The following is a 25,671-nucleotide window of genomic DNA, read 5'->3' on the forward strand; positions in this document are numbered from 1 at the left end:
CACGCTGCGCTCGGGGTCACAGCATTGCTTGGTCTCCACCAGGTGACAGCCAGGTCACCTGTCCCAGGGATGTGGACTCCTTCCTGGGGCGGAGTCTTCTGCAGGGGTCTCAGCTGGGCCCAGCCCCCCACTGGGACCTTCCTGGGTCCGGCTGGTGGGGACTGCGGGTGCTGCCGGCTGCCCTGGCCTGTCCCCCGGGGGGTGGCCCGCCCTCTCAGGGTGACAGATCTCATGCCCCTGCCCCACTTGGGCACAGGCACCGTCGGGGTCCCCAGACTCCCCCAGCCCTGGGCTTTGGTTTACATCACGGAGAAGCATCACTCCTGCACCCCAACCCCCACCATGCACGGGGACCAGCTGTGACCTGGGCACCAGCCCCGCCTCCTGCGCCACCCCCTGGGAGGCAGGCCCGCACCCCTGCACCCACCCCCTGCAGGGAAACAGCAGGTGGCACTGGGAGATCTGGGGGCCCCTCAGAGGTCTCCCTGCCCCCCCGCCACGGCCTTCACACACACACGCACACGTGTCTCAGCTCTAAAGCACTGCCCGCCCGGCAAGGAGGAGGAAGAGGACGACGACGAGGACGAGGACGAGGAAGGGCAGGGGACAGAGGACAAAGGGGGAGGGGTACCCTGTTCAGAGGTGACGAGGCCTGGGGGGGCAGGGGTACCCTGTTCAGAGGTGACCTGCAAGTTCAAGTTACGCAGAAAATTATCAGAGGCGAGACAGTCTCTGCCCTTGGCAGAGGCCCAGGGCGAGGGGACGCGGGAGGGGGCGCATCCCTTGATGCCCTGTGGCCCCCCTCCCGGCCCCCCTCCCTGACACCAGGGCCGAGAAATCTGTGCTGTACAAAACAGGCCGGGTGCGGCGGCGGGGGGGAGGGGCACCTGGGCCTGGACAGTCCCGTGGGCAGCGGCCGGGCCGGGCTCTGCTCCGAGCAGGCCTGCAGTGGGTCACGGTCAGCCGGCGAGGTCTAGGCGCTCGCCGGGCGCAGGAGCTGAGCGCGAGGCAGGCAGAAGCCCGGGCCGGGGTCAGGGGCCGGCTGGGGCCACTCCTGGCCACGCCAGAGCTCAGGAGAGGCTGAGGACGGGTCCGGCTCCCCTAGGTCACACAGGCAGCAGCGGGCCCGGCCACCCCCCGCCGCACCCGCCCCGGGCTCGCAGGCAGCTGGCAGGTGAGTTCGCGGAGATCTGGGGGCTCCCTCGGCGCCTGAACGGAGGGTGCGAGGGCAGGAGACAGGACAAGCTGGACGGGTCAGCTGCCGGCCGTGAGCCTTCAGGGCCCCTGTGAGTGGGCGACGGGACAGGGCAGAACCCCCCATCCAGAGACGTCGGCCCCTGGCCGCAGCACGGAGCTGACCGTGGAGCCCACGAAATCTGAGAGAGAGAATTGGAGAGAGTCAGACGCCGCCGCCCGCCGCCCACCGCGCCCCGGGCCCCGCAGGGCCGCCCGGGCCCCAGGCCTCCGACCTGCACTCCCGGGAACGGCCACCAGGGGGCCCCGCCCGCACACGCGTGACACCGCGGAACCGGGGAGTCCCCGCATCACCTGGGCTCAGCAGGGGTGAGGCAGCCGGAGGGAGCGGACAGCGCGGGGCAGGGGCGGGGACGCGGCCCACCGTCAGCCTCCCCGACCTCCTCTCCCCCGTGGGGGCCTCCACGCTGCGCTCACCTGCTCCCCACAGTCTGGGGGGCTGCGGGCCGCTCCCAGTGGTACTCGCCCAGCTGTGCGGGTGGGTCCGACTTCCAGTGCCGGGACCCCCGGGGTACTTGGTGGTGTCGGGGGGCGTGTGGCCCCGGGAACGGGACTCCACCAAAAAGACCCCCTCGCGGCAGAGGGGGCATCTTCGGGAGACGCGGCCCTAGTGCAGGGCCCACGGCAGTCCCAGCGCGTTGCTGGCGCGAGGACGCGGCGGCGGGCGAGACTCCGGGTTCCTGCCGCAGACCCAGGCGCATGGGACACGTGGGTGTCTGCCCCCCACCCCCCAAGCAGCCCGGCCCGCACTCCGGGCGCGGGGTGCCCCCTGGGACGGCAGGCCCGCACGGTCCCCAGAGGCGCCGCGGAGGACAGGGCTTGCGGCACGCGCTCCTCCACACTGTTTTACTGGGGTGCAGACCAGCCCCGCAGAGGGGGGTGCGGTCCGCGGCTCCTCACTTTTAAGGCCGCTTCACCCCTGGCCCGCGCTGGGGACCAGACCCGCAACGGGGACCACTGTGGGCTCAGCCGGGAGACCCCAACGGACTAAGCCCCCCTCACGCTCCTGCCCCCTTCGACTGGCACTCGCCGCACCTCTCCTGCTTCTCACACCTGAGTTCTTTCCTTGGGGGCAGCCTCCTCTGTTCCACTCCGGGGCTCTGGGAGGCCACACGGTGCCAGGATCAGACCCAGGGCCAGCATGTGCCAGGCCCTCAACCCTCTGCACTATGCTCCCCACCCTCACTCGGTTATTTATTTGTATCTGGGGCGGCGGCCTGCCCCTCCCCGCCCCGCCCCGCCCCACCCTCAGGTGACCCACTGGCAGGTCAACGTGAGCCCCCCAGATCTGGTGCTACCCGGGCTGTGGTGCCAGATTTATCAGGCCACCTGGCGGCGGTGCTGAGGGACCACGCAGTGCCAGGGACGGGCCCACATGCCGGATCCCAGGCAGGCATCTCGACCCTGCGCCCCTGATCTGGGCCCACCTGGTTCTTCTAAAAAGCACTAACTTGGGGCTGGCAGGTATCACACCTGTCTTGACACGACCGCCAGCACCTGCAAGGGCCCACCAAGCTCCTGAGCACTGCCGGGCGTGACCCCAAGGCCACAGGTCAATCAAAAGCACAGCGTGGCCACAGGTGGTGCACGCTTCAACGAGCAATGCGTCTTGCTGAGGGCCCGGGCTCCAGAAAGATACGCCTCTCGTTTCATGGAACGTGATTTTATTCCTCTTCCAATCAGCCCTCCAAGACGTGTCTCGGCTCCACACTGAGGCTCAGTCAGCCCACCCCCTTCCCGCCCACCCCTCGGGGTTCAGTGTGAAACTTCTCTTGCACGTTTCTCCAGGGCGTGTGCTGAGGGCTGTTTCCTGGGCTCCAGGCACCCGCGTTTGGATGTGTGGGGTAGTGACCCATGATTGTCCAGGGGGTCCCACTGTCCTCTCCGTTTCCAATCTCTGCTTCCTCTCCGGGACTCCGCACCGGCCGCCCCCGCCCCGGCCCGCACTCGCCTTTGTTCTCCTGCTTGAGCTCCTCCTGCGGGAGGTCCGTTTGCCGGTTGCCCAGCACGAAGGCCAGGAAGGAGAGGATGAGGGCGTTGAGGATGCCGATGATGGCCAGGATGTAGGCCCAGCGCACCGAGCAGTCCCCCAGCGAGTACTTCCCGGTCCTGGCCCCGCACATGTCCCGGATGGTCTCGGCGTCCCAGCCGTCGGGAAAGATCATGCAGCCCAGGACGAGGCACAAAGCTGGGGGTGGGGGTGGAGAGGAGAGAGGGTCATGATGAGCACCAGCGGTGGGGTCAGGCATCGTCCTGAGGGGTCCGGAAACCTCGGGCACGGGAGCACCCCCCTGAAACCCACCGAGCTTTCCCTCGGCCGTCAAGTCACCTCCTCCAACAAGCCTGCCTGGACGTAAGAGAAATCCAGCAAGCCCTGCCCGCCTGCCCGCGGTGCAGAGTCAAACCCAGGCTTCATACCTCGGGTAGTGACACACGATGCTCTGTGCACACCCTCCCTGGGGACACGGCTTATGTGGGGGGCACATCCAGCAGTGCTCAGGGCTTACTCCCCGCTCTGTGCTCAAGGACCATTCCTGGCGGGTTCAGGGGACCAAATGGGATGCCTGGGATCGAACCCGAGTCAGCTGCACACAGGGTGAAAACCCTAACCTAGTTGGACTGTCTCTCTGCCCCTATTTCTTTTCTTTTTGGGTCACACCCAGCTTTGCGCAGGGGAACTCCTGACTCTGCTCCTCCTGGCAGTGCTTGGAGGACCATACGGGATGCTGGGAATTGAACCCGGGTTGGCCTCGTGCAAGGCAAACGACCTCCCCGCTATCCTATCGCTCCAGCCCCTCTGCCCCATTCTATTATTATTCTTTCAAATGATCGGTGAGCCCCACCAAGGGGGCTCTTCCCCATCAGTGCTCTGGGATCGCTCCTGGGGGTGCTGGGGGACCCAGTCCGGCGGTGCACGAGCAAGCGCCCTATGGCTCCAGCCCCCTTTTATTCAAGACCCGGGAAACAATTCTGGGGGTGGGGGGAGGGGGCGACCACCGTCCTTCAATGAATGGGTCCCTCACCGCGTGGGGCGGGGCCTGCGCTCTGGGCAGCGCCTCCGCGCAGGGGCGGGGCCGAACCCCAGCCAATCGGCACCTGCTGCCATCCTGACACCCGATTGGCTCGGGGAAGCCCCGCGCAGCCAATCAGAGCCAACGCAGCTCGCCGAAGCCCCGCCTGCACCCGTACCCGGGCGGCCGCGGCCCTCGGGCCCAAGGCGCCTCGACGACCCGACCCGGAGCGTGGAGCGTCCGTGCGGGCCGCGCGCCTGGGCTGGCGGGTGCTCGGACCTGGGACCTGCCGCTGTCCGCGCGGTTCCCGGGGCGGCCCCGCCCCCAGCCGGAAGGGTTCCGGGCAGCGCCCGGTGCGGGATGCGCCCGCGAGCGAGCGGTGGGGGCGGGGGACGGATGGGGCATTGCGGCCGCTGCAGAGAAGGTGCGGGGCGAGCCCGGGGCGGGCACGCGGGGGCACCTGAGCCCGCAGCCGCAGTCACGCTCCTCGATTCCCCGCAGCGCCCCAGCCCTCCCCCGGGGCCCCCTTCCCGGGCTCCACCGCGCGCAGCGGAGAGCGGCTCGCCCCGCCTCCCCCCTCCACCGCCTCTCTGCGGTGCAGCAGTTCCCCTCCGGCGGGAGCATCCCGTCTCCATGGAAACCGCGCCAGCCTCCAGGCTCGCAGGCCTCACTCAGCTGCAGCCCCTTCGCTGCACCACCGCGGAGCTCACTCGCGGGCGTCGCTCCCGCTCTCTCCCTGCTGGGGTCTCCCCGCGCGCACCCCCCGCTCTGGGCCAGGCTCCATCTGCTCACGTCCGCGCCGGGCCCCCTCCTCCCCATCAGTCGGGAGTTCTGGCACTGCCAGGCAGCGCACACCGGCCACGCTGGCTCTCCCCCTGCCCCGCCACCTGATCCCTCCTCCGCGCGCTGCCCAGATGAAGGCCGAGGGTCGGGGTGCAAATCTGGGGGGTTGGGTGCTTGCATGCAGAACTACACGGCGACGTTCGAATGGAAGGGCGCCCCCCAACCCAGAGGTGCTCACAGCCAGCCTGGACTCCCTGCCGCACTGGAGACTCTGCCGGGGGTGGGGGAAGGATTGGGGGTTCCACACCCAGTAGCTGGAGCCCCCCTTCGAAACCCAGGGCAGTACCCTTAGGGCTTCTCAGCTACATCTGGACGGTCTGGGGGGCAGAGGTCAGACACCAGGGGGAATATCCCAGATGCGGACACCAGCATCCCCGTTTCCATCACCAAAATGTCTCCCAGCATTGCCAGGAGTCCCCTGGGCAGGTTCCCCCACCCAGAATGGTCCTGCGGGATCACAGGTCTCAGCTCCATACCGGTGCCACCCCCTGTTCTACGCACCTGGGAGGATGATCTGGTTGGGGGGGTGTCCTTGGGGCCACACTTGGCGTGCTCAGGGGCCTACTCTGCAGATTCGGGGCACCATGAGGGGACGGGACTGGACGGGACCCGGGTCAGCGCATGCAAGGCGAACGGCCACCTGCTGCCCTACAGCTCCGTCCCCTCAGGTGAGGCTCTGTCCGCGGGTGGGGACAGTAGGAGGGACCCACTGCAGAGGGAGCCGATGTAGCCCACCCGACCCCAGTACGCCCGGACACTCCCGGAGGCGTGGACCCACGGAGGGGCTGGGTCCCTTGCGACCCTAGCGGTGGGCTGAGCTGGGAAAGCGGCACGGCCCCCCCTCAGCCCCGGAGACGGGCAGGGCGCGAGGAAGCGCTGCCCAAGGACAGTGGGGCAGGTCAGGGTCCCCGCTGGACCAGGGTCCACCTTGGTCTCCGGGCTCCTGGTTCCCGGCGGGTCCCCAGCTGCGTCTTGGCCTGGTCTCCGCCCAGGGCCCGGCCGTTTCCCACAAAAAGTTCTGGGGTCGCGGGGAGGGCTGCGCCCTCAGCCACCCCCCCCCCCCAGAGGAACCGCCGGGAGCAATACCGGGACCAACGGGCGGGCAGGACGGGCAGTGCTGGACGGAGGGCGGGATGGACAGTGCCGGGAGGGGTGGGATGGGCAGGGCGGGGGCGGGGCGGGGCGCAGCTGTGCTGGCTCCATTGAGCAGGGAGTCCTGAGGACCAGGGGAAGCGCAAAGCTCACAAGGACCATGGACAGCGTCAAAAGTCAAGCTCACCGCCAGGGAGCCGGCTTGGCAGGCTGCGGGCCTGCCCTGCCTGTGTGGGACCCATTTCCACGCCCAACGCTGTGTGTGTGTGTGTGTGGGGGGGGGGGGTGGACAGAGCAACTGCAGGAGAAGCCTAAATGGAGGGGCTGTCTGCTATGGGGGGGCGCTGGCTGGGGCTGTGGGCCTCTGTGGACTCCTTCCTTCCTCTTTTCTCTTATTTATGGTTTAAAAATAAAACTGGGGGCCACACCCGGTGGTGCTCAGTGTTCACTCCTGGCTCTGTGCTTGGGAATTACCCCTGGCGGTGCCGGGGATCGAACCCGGGCCCTAGGCCACTGCACTGTTGCCCTGAACCGTCTTTCTTGTGAACTTTAAACAACAAAGGCTGGCGCGGCTGCTTAACTGGGAAATTCTGGCACGCCCAAGTGGCCGGCTGTGTGCCTGGTTCCGACCCCCAGATGTGACTCTATTTTGGGAAAAACACAGAGCAAAGAGTTACAGAGAGGAGCCAGAGGGAGAGCACAGCGGGCAGGGCGTTTGCCTTGCACGCAGCGGACCCGGGTTCCATCCCGGCCCCCATGTGGTCCCCCCACCCCGCCAGAAGTGATTCCTGAGCACAGAGCCAGGAGTAAGCCCTGAGCGCTGCTGGGTGTGACCCACAAAACAAAATAAGGAGTTCTGAAGGATGTGCCATGCGAGCACAGCTCTGAGTCCCTCAGGCTGAGCGTGGAGACGGTGGCGGCCACAGCTGCAGCTGAGATGGCCAGAACCTGCCTGGCTGCAGAGGCAGCCAACGACCAGCACTTTAGCCCGCCAGCCTCAGTGACCTCGGGGGTCCCGGACATGCTCAGGGCATGTGGGGCTAAGCCAGGGGGGCCACATCACACTGGGGAGGAGCCGGGGACCAATCTGAGGGCCTCAAGCATGCCAGGCAATGCTCCCCCACAGTGCTCGACTCCGAGGGCCAGGTCTGGCTCCGAGAGGAGGCGGTGGAAGGGAAGCCCCAGCCTCGGGTCATCCTCGGGCCTCTCCCCACCAGGTCTGCACCCCAGCACAAGTCTGAGCCCCCGTGGCCAGTCGAGACCCAGCCCCCCCGCCATGGCGGGCCCCAGGCCGCATCTGCATGCTTAAGGGGCTCTTAAGGGGCTCACCCCCTGCTGCCCACCTCAAGGCCCACCCTGAGCCCAGCCCAGCCTATGCAGCTTCCAGAAACAGCCGGGCGGCTCCCTGCCCACCAGCCCCAGCCCCAGGGAGTCCGGGATGGCCCACCTCCCCCTGCACCCGCTGCCTCGGGCACTGGACACCCTCTGTCCCCTGCAGTCCTGCTGTGGCCTGGACGCTCCCAACCCTCCCTTGGACACACCTCCAGTTCCTGGGCCCTGTCTGCAGCATTCCCAAGGCCAGACTCGGGGTCCCAGCCACAAGGGTCACCGCCTCCCCTATCCCTCCGGACTGTCCACCACACACTGGAGCCTCCGTGACCTTGAGCCCCCCTCGGCTCTGCTGCACTCAGCCCGGATGTGGTCCCCACAGCCATTCCCACCAACCCTCCCCTTCCGCCCACCCTCTGCGCCATCGCCACACGCTCCGGCTCTAGGACATGGTCCTTCCTCCAGGCAGGCACCGCCTCATCTGAGCACTGGCCCAAGACAGCTGCCCAAGAGTGTCCAAGCTGTGCCCGCCCTCGCCCGCTCACTTCCGGGCAACACCCTGCGCCTCCATCTCCACGGAAGCCTCCCCTGCACTCTGCTTCCGGGGCTCCAGGCACCCAGAGGGGCCTTAACTCCCGCCCTTCTCTGCCAGACCGCCTCGTCTCCTCAGCATCCCTCACCAGGCCCTGCCCCTCCCCCTGGCACTTCCGAGAATAAGTAAGTAAGAGAACTCGGACCCCAACTCTCTGGAAGGCAGTCCCCTTCACCCCACCCCTGTCCCTTTCAGGCCACGAAGCAGGACCCAGTGACAGGACCCGGGGCCCAACCACTTACAGCCATCACACTCACTCCCAAGGGTCCCCTTGGTACCAGGGTCTGTCCACATGGTTACCCACCGGAAAGCCCCTGGAAGCGGCTGGGGTGCCTGCTCGTCCACAGGGGCCCCGGGACACCTGGTCCTCCTCCCCATGCCAGGATTCAGGCGCTGGGGTGTCTGACTGCGAGGGACCCTCCAGGACCCAGAGGTGTGGGGGAACCGCTTAGCCACGGCACTTCCCAGCTGTCACCCCGTCCCCCTTTCCTCTCTGTCATCGCTGAGTTCTTCAGGTCCCGATCGCTAGCGCTGTCATCATTGTACCGGGCACTGGCAGGGGTGGGGGCCATGCCAAGGATCCATGTCCCGCGCCACGCCTGCCAGGCAGGTGCCCAGCCCCTGAGCCACGTCTGGGCCACCTAGATGTGTCTGTCAGCGCTCAAAAGGAGAGACCAGCTTCCACTGCACACGGGGATCATCTGGCAGAGTATCTGCAGGCACGCTGCGTGGGCGAGGCTGGCCCCCGCGTCTGTCTCGCCTCGGGAGAAGGCACTCAGGCCCCGCTCCCGGGGCAAGGTACGAGATACAGGTCATGGCTGCATTTGCATGGTCCCAAGGTGACAGTCTGATCATGCACTGTTGTTACAGAAAAATCTTTTTTTTTTTTTTGCTTTTTGGGTCACACCCGGTGATGCACAAGGGTTACTCCTCACTCCGCACTCAGGAATTACTCCTGGCGGTGCTTGGGGACCACATGGGATGCTGGGAATCAAACCCAGGTCGGCCGCGTGCAAAGTGAACGCCCTACCCACTGTGCTATCACTCCAGCCCCATAATCTCTTGAATCGGTCTATATACTGTGTAAAGCAACAGTCATACATGGATCCAGAACCACTTCCGAGCTAGGGAGATGCCCTAAGGGCGGACACTGCCCCACCCCAAGAAAAGCACATTCGGGAGCTCGCGAAAGGCCGAGCGCCGGGGTGACGCGGAAAGGGGGCAGCAAACCTGCAGCCTGTTTCGGGCCCGGATCGCAGGCGGAGACGCAGGGTTCCCCCTCCCGGGCTGGACCTCCCCGACCTCCCCGAGCCTGGCAGAGTGGATGGGCTGTGGCGGCCGAGAACGGGGGAGAAAAGGCAGCATGACGAGCACAGGGCAGGACGAGACACACACAAGACAGACGTACGGACGATGGAGCAGGACCGAGGGCCAGAGGGAACCCCGTGTCCATGACCAACGGATGGATCACAAGGATGCCGGGACCCCCCGCCCCGCTGATGCGGGGTCAAGGGGAGTCCACCCTCACCTCAAAACAAGACAAACCAGAGACTGGAAGGAAAAGCCGGAGCCCTGAGGCCCTGAGACAGAAACGTGACCTTGACTTTGACAGGAGACACGGCAACGGAAGAAGACGCGGGGCTCCGGGCGGCTGCCCCTGCATCGAAGACGCCGCTGCTTCACTTCAAAGGAACAGAAGAAGCGAGGAAAGAGCCAGAGACTGGGAGACAACGTGGTGAGTGGAACAGCCCATCGAGGCTCAGATCCGGTTCGTAAGAATTCTTGCCAGGGGGTAAGAGTGCTCCAACACGGAGTGGCAGGGGGTAAGAGTGCTCCAACACGGAGTGGCAGTGGCCCCTCACAACACTGGGTGTGGCCTGGAACATGCCCCCCCACCAGTACATTAGAAAAGACTTAGGGGGCCGGGGTGACCGCACAGCAGGTAGGGTGCTGGCCTCACACATGGCCAACCAGGACTTGATCCCCAGCACCCCATGTGGTCCTGGTGCACGCCAGGAGTGATCCCTGAAGTCAGAGTGAAGAGTAAGGTCTGAGCACCTTTAGGTGTGACCTCCAAAGAAAAAGAAAAGTTTTTATTGTTGAAGTGATGCTCAGGGCTTATTCCTGGCTCTGCACTCAGGGACCACTCCTGGGAGGGCTCAGGAGACCGACCCTGGGTCGGCCATGGCCAAGCAAGAGCCTTACCCACTGTACCCTCTCTCTGGCCCCAAAAAAGAAAAATTTTAAAGGGTTGGAGCAATAGTACAGTTTTTTTAAAAAGGCGGCTATTCAGTTATATACAGGTTACACAGTGCACCGCCAGACACGACCCCTTTATAATGAAACTTGGGACCAGGGAGACAGCTCTGAAGACTGGGACACATGCCTGTCAGTGAGCCCAGGGTTCAAACCTGGACACCCCATGGTCTTCTGAGCACTGCCTAAGCACTGCCAGGTAAACTCTGGGTGGTCCCCAGCATCTCTTGGGAGGACCCCTGCCAAAGCAGGAAAAAAAAGGGGGGGGGAGAAAAAAACCCACTAACTTGTACATTTTTTAAATTTCTGTTTTGGGGCCACACCTGGCGGTGCTCAGGGGTTCAGGGGTTACTCCTGGTGGTGCTCCAGGGACTGTTTGGGATACTGGGGACTGAACCGGATCAGCCACATGCAAAGCTAGATTCCTCCCTGCTGTGCTACTGCTCCGCCCCAGACCTGCATATTTTCTAAGGGGGAGCGTCCAGCTGACTCCCCAAAGCGGGCCGGCCAGTGCAGCTTCTTCCTTTTCTCTCTCAGGCCTCCAGCCAGCCCATGAGTGAGCTGGGGAGACAGGACGGGGGCCGAGGCGCCACTGTCCCATCCCACCAACCTGGGCCTGATTCCTGACATGGCACAGGGTCCCCTAAGCACCGCCAGGCTCTGAGCAATCACAGGAAGTGACTCTCCAGCCCTGCCAGCCCTGAGAGCTGGGGGGGGAGGGAGACACCACAGTGCTACAGGCCTGCCTAGTGCTCCCAGGGCCACCCCAGTGCTCCTCACCCAGTACTCCCGACCCCAGTGCTCCCAGGGCCACCACTGGCAGAAACAGATGCTCAAGTCCTGCTGCCCTCAGCCCCTAAGCTCAGGCGCACTGGGGGCCGGAGAGAAAGCACAGCAGGCTGGGGGTCTGCCTTGCAAATGGCCGGCTCTGGTTCCATCCGCAGGAACCCCGTATGTCCCCCCACATCCCGCCAGGAGAGCTCCCTGAGAACAAAGTCGGGAGTCATCCCGGAGCACAGCTGGTGTCCCCCAAAACACCAAAAGAGAGAGAAAGTTTGAAGCGCTCATCTCATGGGTAGTTAACTGACGTGCAGAGCTGTCTAAAGGGGCGTCTCCGTTTGCTTCTCGATTCCTGGGCGGGTCCTCGAAGGGAGAGTCGCCACACAGGCCGGTGCCACAGGCGACAAGACAGAGGCAGGCGGGAACTGCTCCCAGAGGGAAGGGAAGGTCTGGACACTTCTGGACGCTCCGGCTTCCTGTCCCCAGGCTGTGTGGCTCCTCCCAACGCCCCCCAACATACACGGCCCCTGCCCCCCTCCTTTAAGACCCGAGCTGTGTCCTCTTTGGGGTCATCCTGGGAGGGCCTGCGGCCCCGCAGACGGGGGGGGGGGGGTGACCTCTGACGGCCACTCAAGCCCTTGCCAGCAGCCCCTTGGGTCCCCTCTGGCCACGCCCACCACACCTCCCCTTTCTGCAGCGTCCCCAGCCCGCTGGCGATCACGCGTGGGCCGACACTTGTGGTCTCTATCCCTTCACAGGGGCGAAGCAGATTCCAGAGACGTTCCACTCAAGGCCTTGATCACCCCAGAAAAGCCCAGCTCTCTGCCACAAGGGCTCCCCACGAGTGGGCCGGCAGCAGGCCTGAGGCCCAGAGGTGGGCAGGGCCGGGGTCCAGGCCTTGGGGAGCAGTATCCCACACCCCACACTGGGGTTCAGTCCCCCGCCCGGGGCGAACAACGCACAGCAGGGACTTGGGAGCCAGTGCTCTCCCGGATTCCTTCACGCACCTGGGCCCTGGCATGGCCATTTGGGGGTTCTGTTCTGGGTCACAGCTGGCAGGGCTCGGGGGATATTCCTAGTGCTCTGTGGAGAGGGAGTTGCCGGGGATGGACCCCATTAGCGCCCCCAAGCACGTCCCTCTGAGACGCGTGCTGACTCCCAGCTGAGAGGCGGGCAGGGAGGAACAGCATCACCCCCAGTGGCCTGAACCCTGCGTCCCCTCCAGAGCGCCCACCCCCATGGCCACCTGTCTGGCCCTGGCCGAGTGGCTCGCCCTCTGAGGCTCAGGAGTCCCCCTAACAAACTCCTCCTGGGCCCCCCACAGCTGCACAGACCTGAGCATCCCTGCCAGCTCTGGGAGGTCCTGGGCAATCCGGGCCCCTCCCAGCTCGCCTCTGCAGCTGTCCAGAGGTAGACAGCACGCTTAGGCTGAGGCTGCTCTCACCCAGGTGGCCGCACCCCACCTGGGCCCTGCTTGGACTGTCCAGGGCCCTTGGCCATACCTCCCCGCCCACGGGACCTGCCTCCTGGCCAGCACATGTGAGCAGGGCGGCCCGCTGCTTGGTCAGAAGAGTGGACACACGGGGCAGTGCGACATGTGCCTTGGAGGTTTCTGGCCCTGGGTTCGATCCTGGACACACGGAGATGGGGAAGAGGTGGGCACCTGGTCAGGTGGGCCAGTGAGAAGCCGCCTGGCATGGCAGCAGGCTCCACAAAGGAGCAGATGTTGCACTCCTGCTGTGTGAAGCCTTCCAGCAGGGAGCAGAGATTGGGAGCCCCCCAACCCCTCTGCCCACATACACAACGAGTGAAAACTGAGAGACAGATAGAGACAGGAGACATAAAGACAGAGAGAGACGGGGGCTGGAGCAATAGCACAGCGGGGAGGGCGTTTGCCTTGCACGCGGCCGACCCAGGTTCAATCCCCAGCATCCCTTAGGGTCCCCTGAGCACCGCCAGGAGTGATTCCTGAGTGCAGAGCCAGGAGTAGCCCCTGTGCATTGCCGGGTGTGACCAAAAAAGAAAAAAAAAAGACAGAGAGACAGAGATAGACAGACAGACAGACAGACAGACAGAGGCGTTGGAGAATGAATGCAGGTGTTCCAGCGCAGATGAGGCCAAGAGGACAGTTGGTGACCCCCCTCGCCCCCAGCACGGAGAACATGCCCTAGAGACTCATCCCCAGTGGGACTAACTAAGTCCCACACCCACGCCATGGCCAGATCCACGGAGATTCTGGGACCCCCAAACCCTTCCCCTTCGTTTGACGTTTTTATTGATTCAAGCCCACTGCTCTGGGTTATTGTTTTTGTTTTTGTTTTCCATTTCTTTTGTTGTTTTTGCCTTTGGGGCCACAGTTGGCGGTGCCCAAGGCTTGCTCCTGGCTCTGTGCTCAGGACTGGCTCCTGGTGGGGCTCAGGGGACTCTGTGTGGTGGCGGGGATGGAGCCTGGCCAGGGCCTTGCCCTAAGCTCGCCCATGCCTGGTTTCTGTCCCGGCCACTGGAAGGTCGCAGCAGTGGGACGCGCCCGAGTGCAGGGCTTCACCCACACTCCTGGAACTCGGGTGCTGTATGCCCACAGGGCCACCAAGACACGATGAGGAACAGCTCCCCACCGGCCCAGTGCACGCCACTTCCGGGACCCTAAAGCACCTGGACACAAATTCATTTGAGGGCAGGGATGCAGGAGGGGTTTCTGCCCGTCTCAGGGTAAATAGTCCCATAAGAGAGTTGCTCCAGGAGCCCCGGGGGCAAAGAGATGCTTCAGGGGCTGGCGCGGGGGGGGCATTTGTCCTGCACACAGCTGACCTGGGTTCAATTCCCGGCATTCCATATGGTCCCCTGAGCCCCGTCATGAGTAATTCTTGAGCAAAGAGCCAGGAGTAAACCCTGGACACCACCAGGTGTGACCCAAAAAGGAAAAAGAGACGGGGCAGCGGGAGGAGAGAGAGAGACAGATGCTTCAAATGTCTTCACCTAATATAGGTTAGTCCCCCAACATACAAACGAGGAAACAGATTCCCACCAAACCCATGGCCAGACCTGGCTGAGGAGTCCCAGGCTCCTGTCCTGGGCCGCTTTATCAAGCAGAGATATGCAGGCAAATCTCAGCAGCCAGTATGGGTTCGATGCCCGACACCCCACGGGTCCCCTGAGTCCATGGGGGGTGATCCCTGGGCACAAAACCAGGAGTAAGCCCTGAGCATTGCTGGGTGTGCCCCCCAAAAAATACTAATGAATGAGTAGAACGGGGGCTAGGAAGGCAGGCTTTAAAGGAGCTGATCCTGAGTTCTATCACTGCATGGAGGTGGGCAGGCAGCGCCCCAAAACCCCCGGATTAAACCCATGTGGGAGGCTGAGTGGCGGGCAGCCCCGTGGGTCTGGTCCAGGCCGGGTGACACGCGGTTCCATCAGCTCTATTCCCACCAGCAGAGTGCACAAGGTCACTTTCTGGGGACCTCTGAGAAACAAAGGGATGCCCACACCCCGTAGATGCCCAAGTGCCCTAAGATACCCTCACTTCCTGTGGGGGGCAAAGAGCCAGCCCAGCGGGACATCCACAATCTGCCTCTTCAGGAGGAGCTTCGGGGGTGGGGACTTGGGGGAGCAAGTCCTGTGCAAGCCTCCTCAGGGTCCTAAGTGGCCCCAACTCTTACCTCACGGCTGGCTTACGCCCATGTCGCCGTACCCCGCATTTCCCACCCTCCACCCTGAGCGGCTGCCAACCATTTCTGAAAATCCCCCTCGCTGCACGGCAGAGGGGACCCTCAGGGATGACGGGCGAGAGAATCACCCCAAGCTCTGAAGACAATTCCCCACAAAGCTCTGCGCAGTGCACGGACCCTTCAGTGAGAGGGAGAGGACGCCCTCCTCGGGGTCTGCGTGGAAGGGGCCAGCGCTGTTCACACAGCCTGTGTAGGGGATGGAGACACCGCACAGCGGGGAGGTCCAGGACCCAAGCCCAGAATCCGTATGGTCCCCCAAGCCCTGCGGAGCTCCTGAGTAGAGCCAGGAGTCCGCCCTGAGCACTGCCAGGTGAGCCCCCGCAGCTTACACGCCCCGCACACTTTCCTGCACCCTCGCCCCTAGACTCCCCGCCCGCCCCAGCCCAGCCTCTTCCCTCCCAGCAATTAGGCAAAGGCCCAAGGTGCTGAGTCTTCGGAATCCGCCTTCAATCGAAGGGTGGGTGGGGACGCGGCCACTAATGGCCCCCGGAAAGTGGGCTCAGCAGTTCTCCCTTCCAGAAAGCCCTTCTCTGGCGCCAGGGTAAGACGTCTGTGTCAACCCAACACTTGGGCATCCCCAGGGAGGCCCTCATTCTCACTGGGCGCAGTTCCAGAACTCTCTGCATCCTGGGGGGAGGCGAGGCCCAACCAGCCACACCCCCAACCTCGGGGAAACGGGACACAGCCCTCCCACGAGGACCCCGCACGTTATTCGAGTTTGGTCTGGGGCCCACATCTGACAGTGCTCGGACTCCGAGCCCGGCAGGGGCGCGAGCGCGGGGCCCTGCACGCAAAGTCTCTGCTGCGGCCCGTTGCTGTCCCCCGGCCTCACACACCCTTTAAAGACTCCCCAGGCGCGGGCTCGCCGCCGGCCCTTCCTCCGGCGCACGCGCACCTACTTCCCGGGGTCCGCCTCTTCTTCCTAAGACCAGGAGCGCTGTCCACCGACAAGCAGGGGAGGGGGGCCGCTGGTGCCCGCCAGTGCAGGTCAACACCCAATCTCTGGACGTTACCTCCAGTAACTCCTCACTCAGACGCCTTCAGAGAGTCGCACGGTGCTCGCACAGCAGGAACCGCGCGGACCCAAAGACCCGCAGAGGCGCCGCTGCCGCCTCCTAGAGTCCCTCCCCGGGCAGCTGATGGTCACCGCGGCGGAGCAGCAGCCTGCGCGTCCGGCTCCCCCGAGGCGGGGGCTGACCCGCGCCTGACCTGGGGGCCCCGCCCGCCCGCCCCTCCCCTACCTGCCAAGAGCTGCATCCAGGCGCAGATCTTGTAGACCGTGGCCGTGTTGCAGAAGAAGAAAAGCGCAAAGCAGGTGATGCAGCCGAGGATCAACACCATGGAGAGCAGCACGAAGAAGGCGGCCGCCTTGAAGGCGCCGGACGGGATGGTGCTGAAGTCGGTGAACGAGCCGCGGCAGATGAGCTCCCGGCCCGCCAGCCCGCTGCCCACACAGTAGTGGAAGAGACCGAAGTAGCCAGGCTTGGGGGTGCTCACGCTGTCGCCCACCCAGTAGGGCTGAATGAAGACCACCACGTTGATGATGGCGAAGCAGATGGTGAAGATGGCCCAGAGCACGCCGATGGCCCGCGAGTTCCGCATGTAGTGCTCGTGGTAGAGCTTGGAGGCCTCCTGCGAGGGCAGCATGGTGCCGGGGGCGGGGCCGGCGGCGGGGCTGCGGGGCTGCGGGCCGCCGGCCCGGGACTGAGGCCGGGAGCTGGGGAGCACGCGAGAGGCGCTGAGCCGGGGCGGGGCCGGGGCTCGGGGGCGGGGCCTGGGGCGGGGCGGGGCCGGGGCGGGGCCGGGGCGGGGCCTGGGGGCTGGGGGCTGGGAGCGGAGCGGAGCCGGAGCCGGGGTCCCGGGGCCGGAGCCGGGATTCTGGGGGCGGGGCTGGGGGCAGGGGCGGGGGCGGGGGGGCGAAGACGGGCGCTGGAGGCGGGGCCCCGGGGCCAGTGGGCGGGGCGGGGCGAGGGTCCTGGGGGCGGGGCCGGGCCCTGGGGGCGGGGCCGGGGCGGGGCCGGCGAGGACGCTAGCTGCGGGTCAGCGGAGCGCTGGGGCGGTGTCTGGAGGGGCCCGCAGGGATTTCCAATTAGAGAGCCCGGGAAGTGCCACGTGAAAGCTGGGGGGCAAGGACTCCGAGGACTGAGGATGGGGGAGCTGGGAGCGTGTGGGAGCGTCTAGAAAGTGGTCGTGGGGCAGCCGGGGCGGAGGGGGGCGGCTTGCGGGGAGCCAGAGGGGCCCTGGGGAGAGGGGACGGAGGCTGCGGGCGAGGCACTGAGCGAAGGGCAGGAGCGGAGCCGGGCAGGGGCCTGGGGGCTGGATCAGGGAGAAGCTCGGGGGCTGGCGTCCAGGAAGGGGGCACTGGAGAGCGGGTGGGCGCCCCGGGAGCCGCTAAGCGGGCGGCGAAGGGTCCTGCCCTGGGGGGAGGGGCGGCGGGGAGGGGGGCTGCTCCTGGGGTCTCGGCGGGCCGAGAAGAATCAGGATGAGGCTCCGGGGCAGCCCGGGGCTGGCTGCAGGCTCTGGACACCGGGCCGGGGTGGGGGCGCCCCCGAAGCCAGGCGTGGATGCGGGCTGGGGGCGCCCGGCGGCGCGGGCCGGGAACGGGAAGGGGCGCGCGGGGCCCGGCGGCGCGGGGGGCCGGCGCGGGCGGCCGGCGGGCCCGGGCAGGGCCGGGTGGGGGGGCGGCTGCCCCGCGCCCAGGCCGGGCCGGGCGCGCGCGGACGGCCGCGGGAGGGGGCGCGGGGAGACCCACCTGGTGCGGTCCGGGGGGCTCGGCGGGCGCGGCCTAGGCGGCCCGGCTCGGCGCTCCCCGCGGCGGCGGCCTCGGCCCTGGAGGCGGCCTCGGCGCGGCCTCCATCTTGCTCGGGTTCTCCCCGGGGCGCGCTCCCGCGCCGGGGCGCGCGCTCGGGCGGCGGCGCGCGCGGCGGACACGCGCTCCCGCGCGGGCGTGCGGGGCGGGGCGCGGGGAGGCGCGCGGGGAGGCTCGCGCGGCTGCAGGGTCGCGGCGCGGCCGGGCGGCGGCGGGGTCGGGGGCGAACGGGGACTCTGCACCCCCGCCCTGTGCCCCCGCGCCGGGGTCTTCGGGGCCTTGAAGGTCCCCCGGGAACGGGGACCCCTGAGCTGCGATCCGCCCACGCCCGCGCGGGGGGCGTCCCTGCCGGGACTGCGCGGTGAGTACCTGGCCCGGCGGAGCCGCAGCCCCGCAGCCCCGGGGACCTGGGGGGCCCGGAGTGACAGACAGACACGTGCCGCCAGCCCCCGGCTCGGGGTTAGGCCCCGGGATGCGGGGACGCCAGGGGCTGTGGGACTTTTCCTTCCCTGCAGAAAATAGCTTTTGGCTTTAGCATCTGCCGCGCAGATCTGGCTCGGCTCCTGGACAAACCCTGACGGCTGTCTCTGGCATCTGCGCGCTGAAACTGTTTCCCCATCTGTAAAGTGGGCAGATGAAGCCCCGCTTCCCAGGGGGTGATGGGTAAAAATAGCCAGACAGGGAGCCGTGCAGGCGGCACCCACTCAGCGGGCAGCCGGACGGAATCTCCAACCAGCGACTCAAACGAGAAGCATGTAAGGTCACTAAGTGTCCTGCGCGCCCTGGGGTCCCGTGGCTGAGGACCTTTCCCTGAGGTTACGATCTTCCGGCTCGGAGAGGGTCCCAGCACTGCTCAACCTGTTTGTTGCCAGATCTGACTTTTTGTGCTCAGCTACGTGCTATTTAGGGCGCTGGTGGTGGGTTTGGGGGTTCCGGGGCTGTCCCTGGGTAGCAGCCGGGAGTGTGAGGGATCATAGGCAGGACACAGTATAAACCCTCCGAGCGCCCTCCTGGGCTGCTCCTAAAGAAATGATGGGATAGGCAGTAGCTTTCTAAAATTGTCCTGATGTGGCATCATTATCCCAGCCCCGAATTTTAAGCATTGTCAGATCTGTACACTGTGCCAGCTGGGAAGCTCAGAGGCAGGTGAAGGCAGGCGGTCGACTCAGTTTATTTCTCGGGGTCGTTGGCAGAGAACAAAGCTGCCAGCATCTGGGGCCTTAAGACTTGGGCATCTCACTGGAGGGATGTTGGGTGATGGAGAGAGCAGAGACTCATTCTACACCTCCTCCCTCCTGACGGATGGGGAACAGAGGCCAAAGGGGGCTGACTTAGGGGCGCTCAGTCCTGACTTATGCTCTTCTCCATCAGTGCCCTGAGCAGGGAAAGCGCCAACCCCCTGCCGGGCACCGGGAGGAGAGGATGGCAGAGAGCTATGGTTCCCTGTCTTCCTGGAGAGACACCCAAGGGGAGACCCAAGAGAGAGACCCGAGGGGGAGACTCAAGGGAGAGAGACCCGAGGGAGAGACCCAAGGGAGAGAGACCCAAGGGAGAGAGACCCAAAGGAGAGAGACCCGAGGGGGAGACCCGAGGGAGAGACCCAAGGGAGAGACCCAAGGGAGAGAGACCTGAGGGAGAGACCCGAGGGAGAGAGACCCAAGGGAGAGAGACCCGAGGGAGAGACCCAAGGGAGAGAGACCCGAGGGAGAGACCCAAAGGAGAGAGACCCGAGGGGGAGACCCGAGGGAGAGACCCAAGGGAGAGAGACCCGAGAGAGAGACCCGAGGGAGAGAGACCCAAGGGAGAGAGACCCGAGGGAGAGACCCAAGGGAGAGAGACCCGAGGGAGAGACCCAAGGGAGAGAGACCCAAAGGAGAGAGACCCGAGGGAGAGAGACCCAAGGGAGAGAGACCCAAAGGAGAGAGACCCGAGGGAGAGAGACCCAAAGGAGAGAGACCCGAGGGGGAGACCCCAGGGAGAAACCAAAGATGCTGCCAGGAAGCGGCCGTCCCGGTGACTGTCTCCGAGTGTCCTGCGTGGGAGCTCCTGGCCCCGGGTTCCGAGCCCACGTTCCAGCCTTCCTTTCTCTGCTGCCCCTGCTGCAGGGCTCAGTCCCTCGGGCCTGCTCCGCCCTGTCCCCCCACATTGATTTTTTTAATCTTTTGTTTTGAGGTCACACCTAGGAGCGCTCAGAGCTTTCTTCTGGCGCTGTGCTCAGGGATCACTCCTGGTGGGCCCCAGGGACCCTAGGAGGTGCCAAGGAACGAACCTGGGTCCACCCTGTGCAAGGTGAATGCTCTGGCCCGTTTCTTTTCTTTAAAGAAACTTGCCTGCCTCGTCAGTCCCTGAGTTTAGTAAAACTCAGCCAGTCACTGCTCCCAGCCCCACCCGTCACTGTTCTCTTCAGATAGGGGATCCAATCAGGCCAAGGTAATGGGAATATTCCGCAGTCCTAGACAAGGCTTGGTTGGCCATAAGCCAGCTCAAATAGCCATGCCTGACAGACAGACCTCCGGTTGTCACTCAAAGATGGAGCTGCTCTCGTTCAAAGGTAGTGTGTGTGTGTGTGTGTGTGTGTGTGTGTGTGTGTGTGTGTGTGTGTATGTACCCAGGGAGGGGGATGGGAAGGTGGAATCCGGGCTCTGCCGCTAAGTCCCGCCCAGCCCCCTGGAGGCGCTCTCTTTCTGCAGAGTTTTTCTTTCTGCTGACACCCCAAGCAGAAATTGGTTAAGAATAAGATCAACAGGGATCAGATATAGTACAGCAGATAAGAGTGCTCGCCTTGCACACAGTTAATCAGAGTTCCATCCCCGGCATCCCAAAGGGCCCCCTGAGCACTGCCAGGAGTGGTTGCTGAGTGCAGAGCCAGGAGTAACCCCTGAACATCACCAGGTGTGACCCCAAAACAAAAATAAACAGAAGAATAACTTGTGATGTCTGGCCAATTCATCTTCCCTGCTTTCCAGCGTGGGTCCCTCAGAGCTCCTGCCTGTTAGTTTCCTGCTGGTATCCGGTTCCGCCCTGCCCATGCTTCTCTGCCACTGCGAAAACACACCAAGAGAAGCACCTCTTAATCCAAAGGACACGGAGAGCAGAGCAAAACCGGCCACATAACACGTACATAGCACACGTGCAGCTAAGGAAGGGATCGAGACAGTCGTGAGGACATAGTTTAAGTGCCTGGACCCATTCGCAGTCAACGCCGTAGTACTCTGTTAAGTGAGCAAGAAATTCAGTTCTCACTTAGTTTGATTTGGCTTTCTGTCACTTCAGATTTTGTTTTTGGGTGGGGAGGTGTTGGGAACCTGCCCCAGTGGTGCTCAGGGATCACTCCTGGGGGGGCTCAGGGCTGCTGGGGATCAACCCGGGTTGGCCACATGCAAGGCAAATACTGGACCCACTGTACTATTGCTCCAACTCCTTCATTTCAGATTTTTTTTTATTGAATCACCATGAGGTACTGTTACAGACTTTCATGTTTGAGTTTCAATCATACAATGATCAAACACCCATCCCTCCACCAGTCCACACTCTCTACCACCAATGTCCCTAGTATTACCCCCCTTCCCAACCCTACCCCTGCCTCTATGGCAGACAAATTCCCCCAGACTCTCTCTCTTTCTACTTTTGGGCATTATGGTTTGCAATATAGATACTGAGCGGCTATCAGATTTGGTCCTTTCTCTACTTTCAGCACTCATCTCCCATCCCGAGCGATCCCTCCAACCATCATTGTCTTAGTGAGCCCCTCTCTATTCCAGTCATTTCAGATTTTTTTTTTTTTGTGTCACACCTGGCGATGCTCAGAGGTTACTCCTGGCTCTGCACTCAGGAATTACCCCTGGCGGTGCTGAGGGGACCCTATGGGATGCTGGGAATCAAACCCAGGTCGGCCGCATGCAAGGCAAATGCCCTACCCGCTGTGCTATCACTCCAGCCCCTCAGATTTTATAGTCCTAAATCAGGTGCATTACCCCCAGAGAGATCCAGGCTCATTTGCCGATGATTTGTATTGTAGAAGAACACTGGGCGAGGTGAGCTACTTACCTCCAGGCTGGACGCTTTGGAACCTAAGACCACGGCTGGGAATCCATCTCTGCTGCTGATTAACGGGCAACGATGCTACACTTCAGTTTTATTTGCTTCATTTATAAAATGGAGAAAAACCTTCTTCCGTCCCACAGATGAAAAGAGATAATGGACGGAGAGAGCTTTGTAAACCAAGAAAGGCTCTCTAAATGTAAGTGATCGTCATGAAACTTTAATAGGCGCCCACAGAATTGCTAGAGTCGGGGCCATCTCGCATTGCTGAGCGGGAGGAGCTGGCATGGAACGTCCTGTTTTACAGGCAATCCTTGGAGCCCATACAGGAAGCTGGAGCGCCATCTCCTCTCCGGGGCAGCTTGGGTCCCAGGGAGAAGCCAGCCCAGCACGCAGCAGGCCTGGAGCCTGCAGGGGAGGGGAGGGCCTGGGGCCCTGGGGCCCATGTCCTTGCAAAGGAGACGAGGGACCGAGAACCCTTCACGGAGAAGGTTCAGCTGCGTCTCCCAGTTGTTAAGTTGACCACATTCTAGATCCCGTGTTCTTTGTTCTCCTTGTATCATCTCATTTCACGTTGTTGCGCATACCTGCACATGCACACACACGCGCGTACACATGCACACATGCACGCATGCCCTCCAAGCTCAAACTCTGTGGTTCTGCCCTCCATCCTCAGAACTCCGTGCTGCTCACCCCAATCTTCCGCCTCTCTCCATTTGGAGATGGAGGCAATTAAGGTCAAACGAGACCACGAGCTGGACCTTAGTGCAGTGTGACTGTGTTCTTATTTTTATTTATTTATCTGTTTATTTATTTATTTATTTTGAGTCACACCCAGCGATGTCCAGGGGTTACTCCTGTCTCATGCACTCAGGAATTACTCCTGGCAGTGCTTGGGACTATACGGGATGCTAGGAATCAAACCCGGGTTGGCCGCGGGCAAGGCAAACGCCCTCCCCGCTGTGCTATCGTTCCAGCCCCTGTGTTCTTATGTTTAAAAAGGCAGTTTGGGGCTGGAGCAATAACACAGCAGGTAGGGTGTTTTCCTTGCATGCGGGTGACACGAGTTCAATTCCCAGCATCCCGTATGGTCCCCTGAGCACCGCCAGGAGTAATTCCTGAGTGCGGAGCCAGGAGTAACCCCTGTGCATTGCCAAGTGTGACCCAAAAAGCAAAATAAATAAATAAATAAAAAGGCAGTTAGGGCCAGGGAGGTGACTCAGGGATCAGGGGGTCCTGCCCCACACATGCAAGGACGTGGACTCCAACCCTGACCCCGGGTGGGCCCCAGGATGGCCTCCCAGAGTCCATGGTCCTAGTGACCCCAGCTCTGCTGCACCTGGGCGGAATGGCCTCTCTAGGACTGAGCATTCAACTGCCTGGTTGTCTGAGTCTCACTGGAAGTGGCCCTCAAGTCCCTTGAGCACTATGGAGTAGGCAACCCCCAACAAACAAAAAACGAGGTGATCAGGGGCTGAAGAGATAGCACGGCGGGTAGGGCGTTTGCCTTGCACGTGTCCGAACTGGGTTCAATTCCAGCATCCCATATGGTTCCCTGAGCACCGCCAGGAATAACTTCTGAGTGCAGAGCCAGGAGTAACCCCTATGTATCGCCAGGTGTGACCCAAAAAGTAAAAAAAAAAAGAGGTGATCAGAACACAAATACACCCAGCCAGAGGGTGATCATTCACAGCAAAGACAGAGGCCTCACAGGGAACTAACTGGCCCACACCCTCACCTGGGATGGCTTTTCTTCTTTCGCTCTCATTTGTCTGTTCTGAGCCACACCCAGTGATGCTCAGGGCTTACTCCCAGCTCTGCACGCAGGACTTACTCCTGGCGCCCACTCCAGATGGAATCCCCGTGACCAAGAGCTTCCACAAGCAAGGCCCAGGTATGCGGGTTCCAGGACTAAGTCTAGAGGCCGCATGGAGGCAGAGGAGTTGGGCTGACCCTCCCCAGCTCCTCGCCTGCCCGCTCCACAGCCTGGCTGTCACGCCAACAGTCTGCCTCCGGGGGCCATCTTAGCACACCAACAGCCCTGGTCCAGAGACTCCCAGTTGAATCCCAAAATGCGTCAGTGCCCTACAGAGATGCCTCAGGACCCCAACCATTTGCAATCTTAGAATTCCGGACGTGCATGACTGCTGTCACGGCTGTGCGTCCTCTCCTGATATTCAACATGAGCAATGGAAAATTATCTAGCGTCTGTCCCTGGCAGGCAGGCTTGAATGATGGTGGGAAAATTCGAGAAAATTTAATGCCCGAAAGTAGAGAGAGAGTATTGGTGCATTGTCTGCCATAGAGGCAGGGTGAGGAGTGGGATGGGGCTGAGGGGAGGGTAATGGAGACATTGGCAGTGGAGAATATGCAATGGTGGAGGGATGGGTGTTCAATCATTGTATGGTGGAAGCTCAAACATGAAAGCTTTGTAACTGTATCTCAAGGTGATTCAATCAAAAAAAAAAAAAGGAATCACTCCTGGAAGTGCTGGGGAAGCTTATGGGAGGCCGGGACTGAACCCGGGTCGGCCGCATGCAAGGTGAGAGCCCTCCCTGCTGTGGTCTGGCTCCAGCTCGGACCCCGGATGTCCAGCCTCAAGAGTGGCGAGCAAATGGGGGACTGTCTGCTCTGTCACGGCCTGTGCCGGGGTTGGGGTGCTCCCTGCTGTTTTTGGATGAGGACACCGAGGGCAAGAACTTGCCCAAAGTCATCCCTTTGGCAAGTGGAAGCTCTTGGATTCCTCCCCAGGAAGTTTTATCCGGAGCCCACCACCTCCCTGATGGCGCCAGTCTTGGCCACCCTTCCCTCTTTCATGCGTGGCATTTGGTTATGCACATCGGAACTGACCCCAGGCTAGGGGGCTCCAGGCTATTCCTGAAAAGCACGCACAGCTTCTCCCCCACCCCTTATATATTTATTTATTTATTCTTCAACATTGTGCTTTACAAACTTGTTTATGATCCAGTGTCCCAACACCAGCCCCACCACCAGCGTGATCTTCCCTCCACTCTTGCCCCGAGTTTCCCACCCACCTTCCAAGCTTTCTCCCTTAGCAGGCACAAAATAATTTATTCTATATTGCTCCTTACAGTGAAATGGCTAATGGAATTATCAAGCGATAGTTCAGGAAAAGAAAATTTGTGAAAATTGTTGTATCTTGCCGTGGGGTCAGTTAAGTCCTTGTCTAAGGGTTTCCTGGGCCGTTTGCTGCTTCTTGCACCTTTTCCATTCTTGTTTTTGTTCACTGAGCTTACTTGCCCTTGATGCTACTTTCCCATCTAATTTGGTGCACTCCTGCTGGGATGAGAGTACTGTGGAATTAGGAGGTGTCACACGGCCACATACGCGGCCACACACTCCAGGGTCTGTAACCTGGGACAGGACGGTGAGTTTACATGGCGGTGGCCGTAGGACTTGGGTGTGGCTGCCAGGGCTTCCAGAAGTACAGGGGGAGGGGGGAGGCTGCTCACCCCCGCTCTGAGGAGGCCCCAGTTGGCCCTGAGCACTGCCAGCAGCCTCCCCAAACTAAGGAGAACTCTTAGAAATAAGGTTGTGCCCGCTGCAACCTCCAGAACCCAGTCACTCCACACTCACGGCCGATCTTCACAGGCTTATCCTGAGCCGCCCACACAAAAGAACGAATTCACTGAAAATCCCCGGTATACAAGACCAGTGACTGAAAACATCAGGCTTCAAGGGATCCGGGACTGGCCGCTCCTTCCCATCTCCCCGCCCTTCCGAGGTCCTGGCTGTCACACCCACAAACTGCCTCTAGCTGCCTTTTAAGTGCATTAAGGTCCGGGATCCAGTGAATCTCAGAACAGAGCACCTTGCTGCAGAGATGTCTTGGATCCCAATTATTTAAAATTTTATAATTTCAGGAGCAAAAAAAATGGCCAAACAACACTTCATACTATTTTTTAAATTTTTTTAATT

General features: G+C 62.6%; 1 protein-coding gene across 3 annotated transcripts; it reads right to left on the bottom strand.

The window, feature by feature from the left end:
* Positions 1-1,134: 1,134 nt before the first annotated feature.
* LHFPL4 (LHFPL tetraspan subfamily member 4) lies at positions 1,135-17,789 on the bottom strand. Of its 3 annotated transcripts, XM_056129774.1 has the most exons (4): positions 17,635-17,788; positions 16,124-16,599; positions 3,206-3,442; positions 1,135-1,376 (listed from the first exon to the last, which is right to left on the bottom strand). In XM_056129774.1, exons 2-4 carry the CDS (start codon positions 16,527-16,529, stop codon positions 1,276-1,278), a joined length of 744 nt encoding a protein of 247 aa, XP_055985749.1. In that variant the 5' UTR covers positions 16,530-16,599; positions 17,635-17,788; the 3' UTR covers positions 1,135-1,275. The 3 variants fall into 3 exon arrangements, with proteins under 3 accessions (XP_055985749.1, XP_055985747.1, XP_055985748.1); XM_056129772.1 differs by lacking the exon at positions 1,135-1,376 and having other exon boundaries at positions 2,928-3,442; positions 17,635-17,789; XM_056129773.1 differs by lacking the exon at positions 1,135-1,376 and having other exon boundaries at positions 2,928-3,442; positions 16,124-16,514; positions 17,635-17,773.
* Positions 17,790-25,671: the final 7,882 nt, after the last annotated feature.

Source organism: Sorex fumeus, unplaced genomic scaffold (genome assembly GCF_029834395.1).
Source record: "Sorex fumeus unplaced genomic scaffold, SorFum_2.1 ptg000072l, whole genome shotgun sequence".
Taxonomy (NCBI): Eukaryota; Metazoa; Chordata; class Mammalia; order Eulipotyphla; family Soricidae; genus Sorex; species Sorex fumeus.

Coding starts and splice junctions, on each gene's coding strand:
- LHFPL4 (XM_056129772.1), bottom strand. CDS start 16,529: ATGCTGCCCTCGCAGGAGGCCTCCAAGCTCTACCACGAGCACTACATG. Junction 3,443..16,123: donor CTGGATGCAGCTCTTGGCAG/GTAGGGGAGGGG, acceptor CCCCACCCCCAG/CTTTGTGCCTCGTCCTGGGC.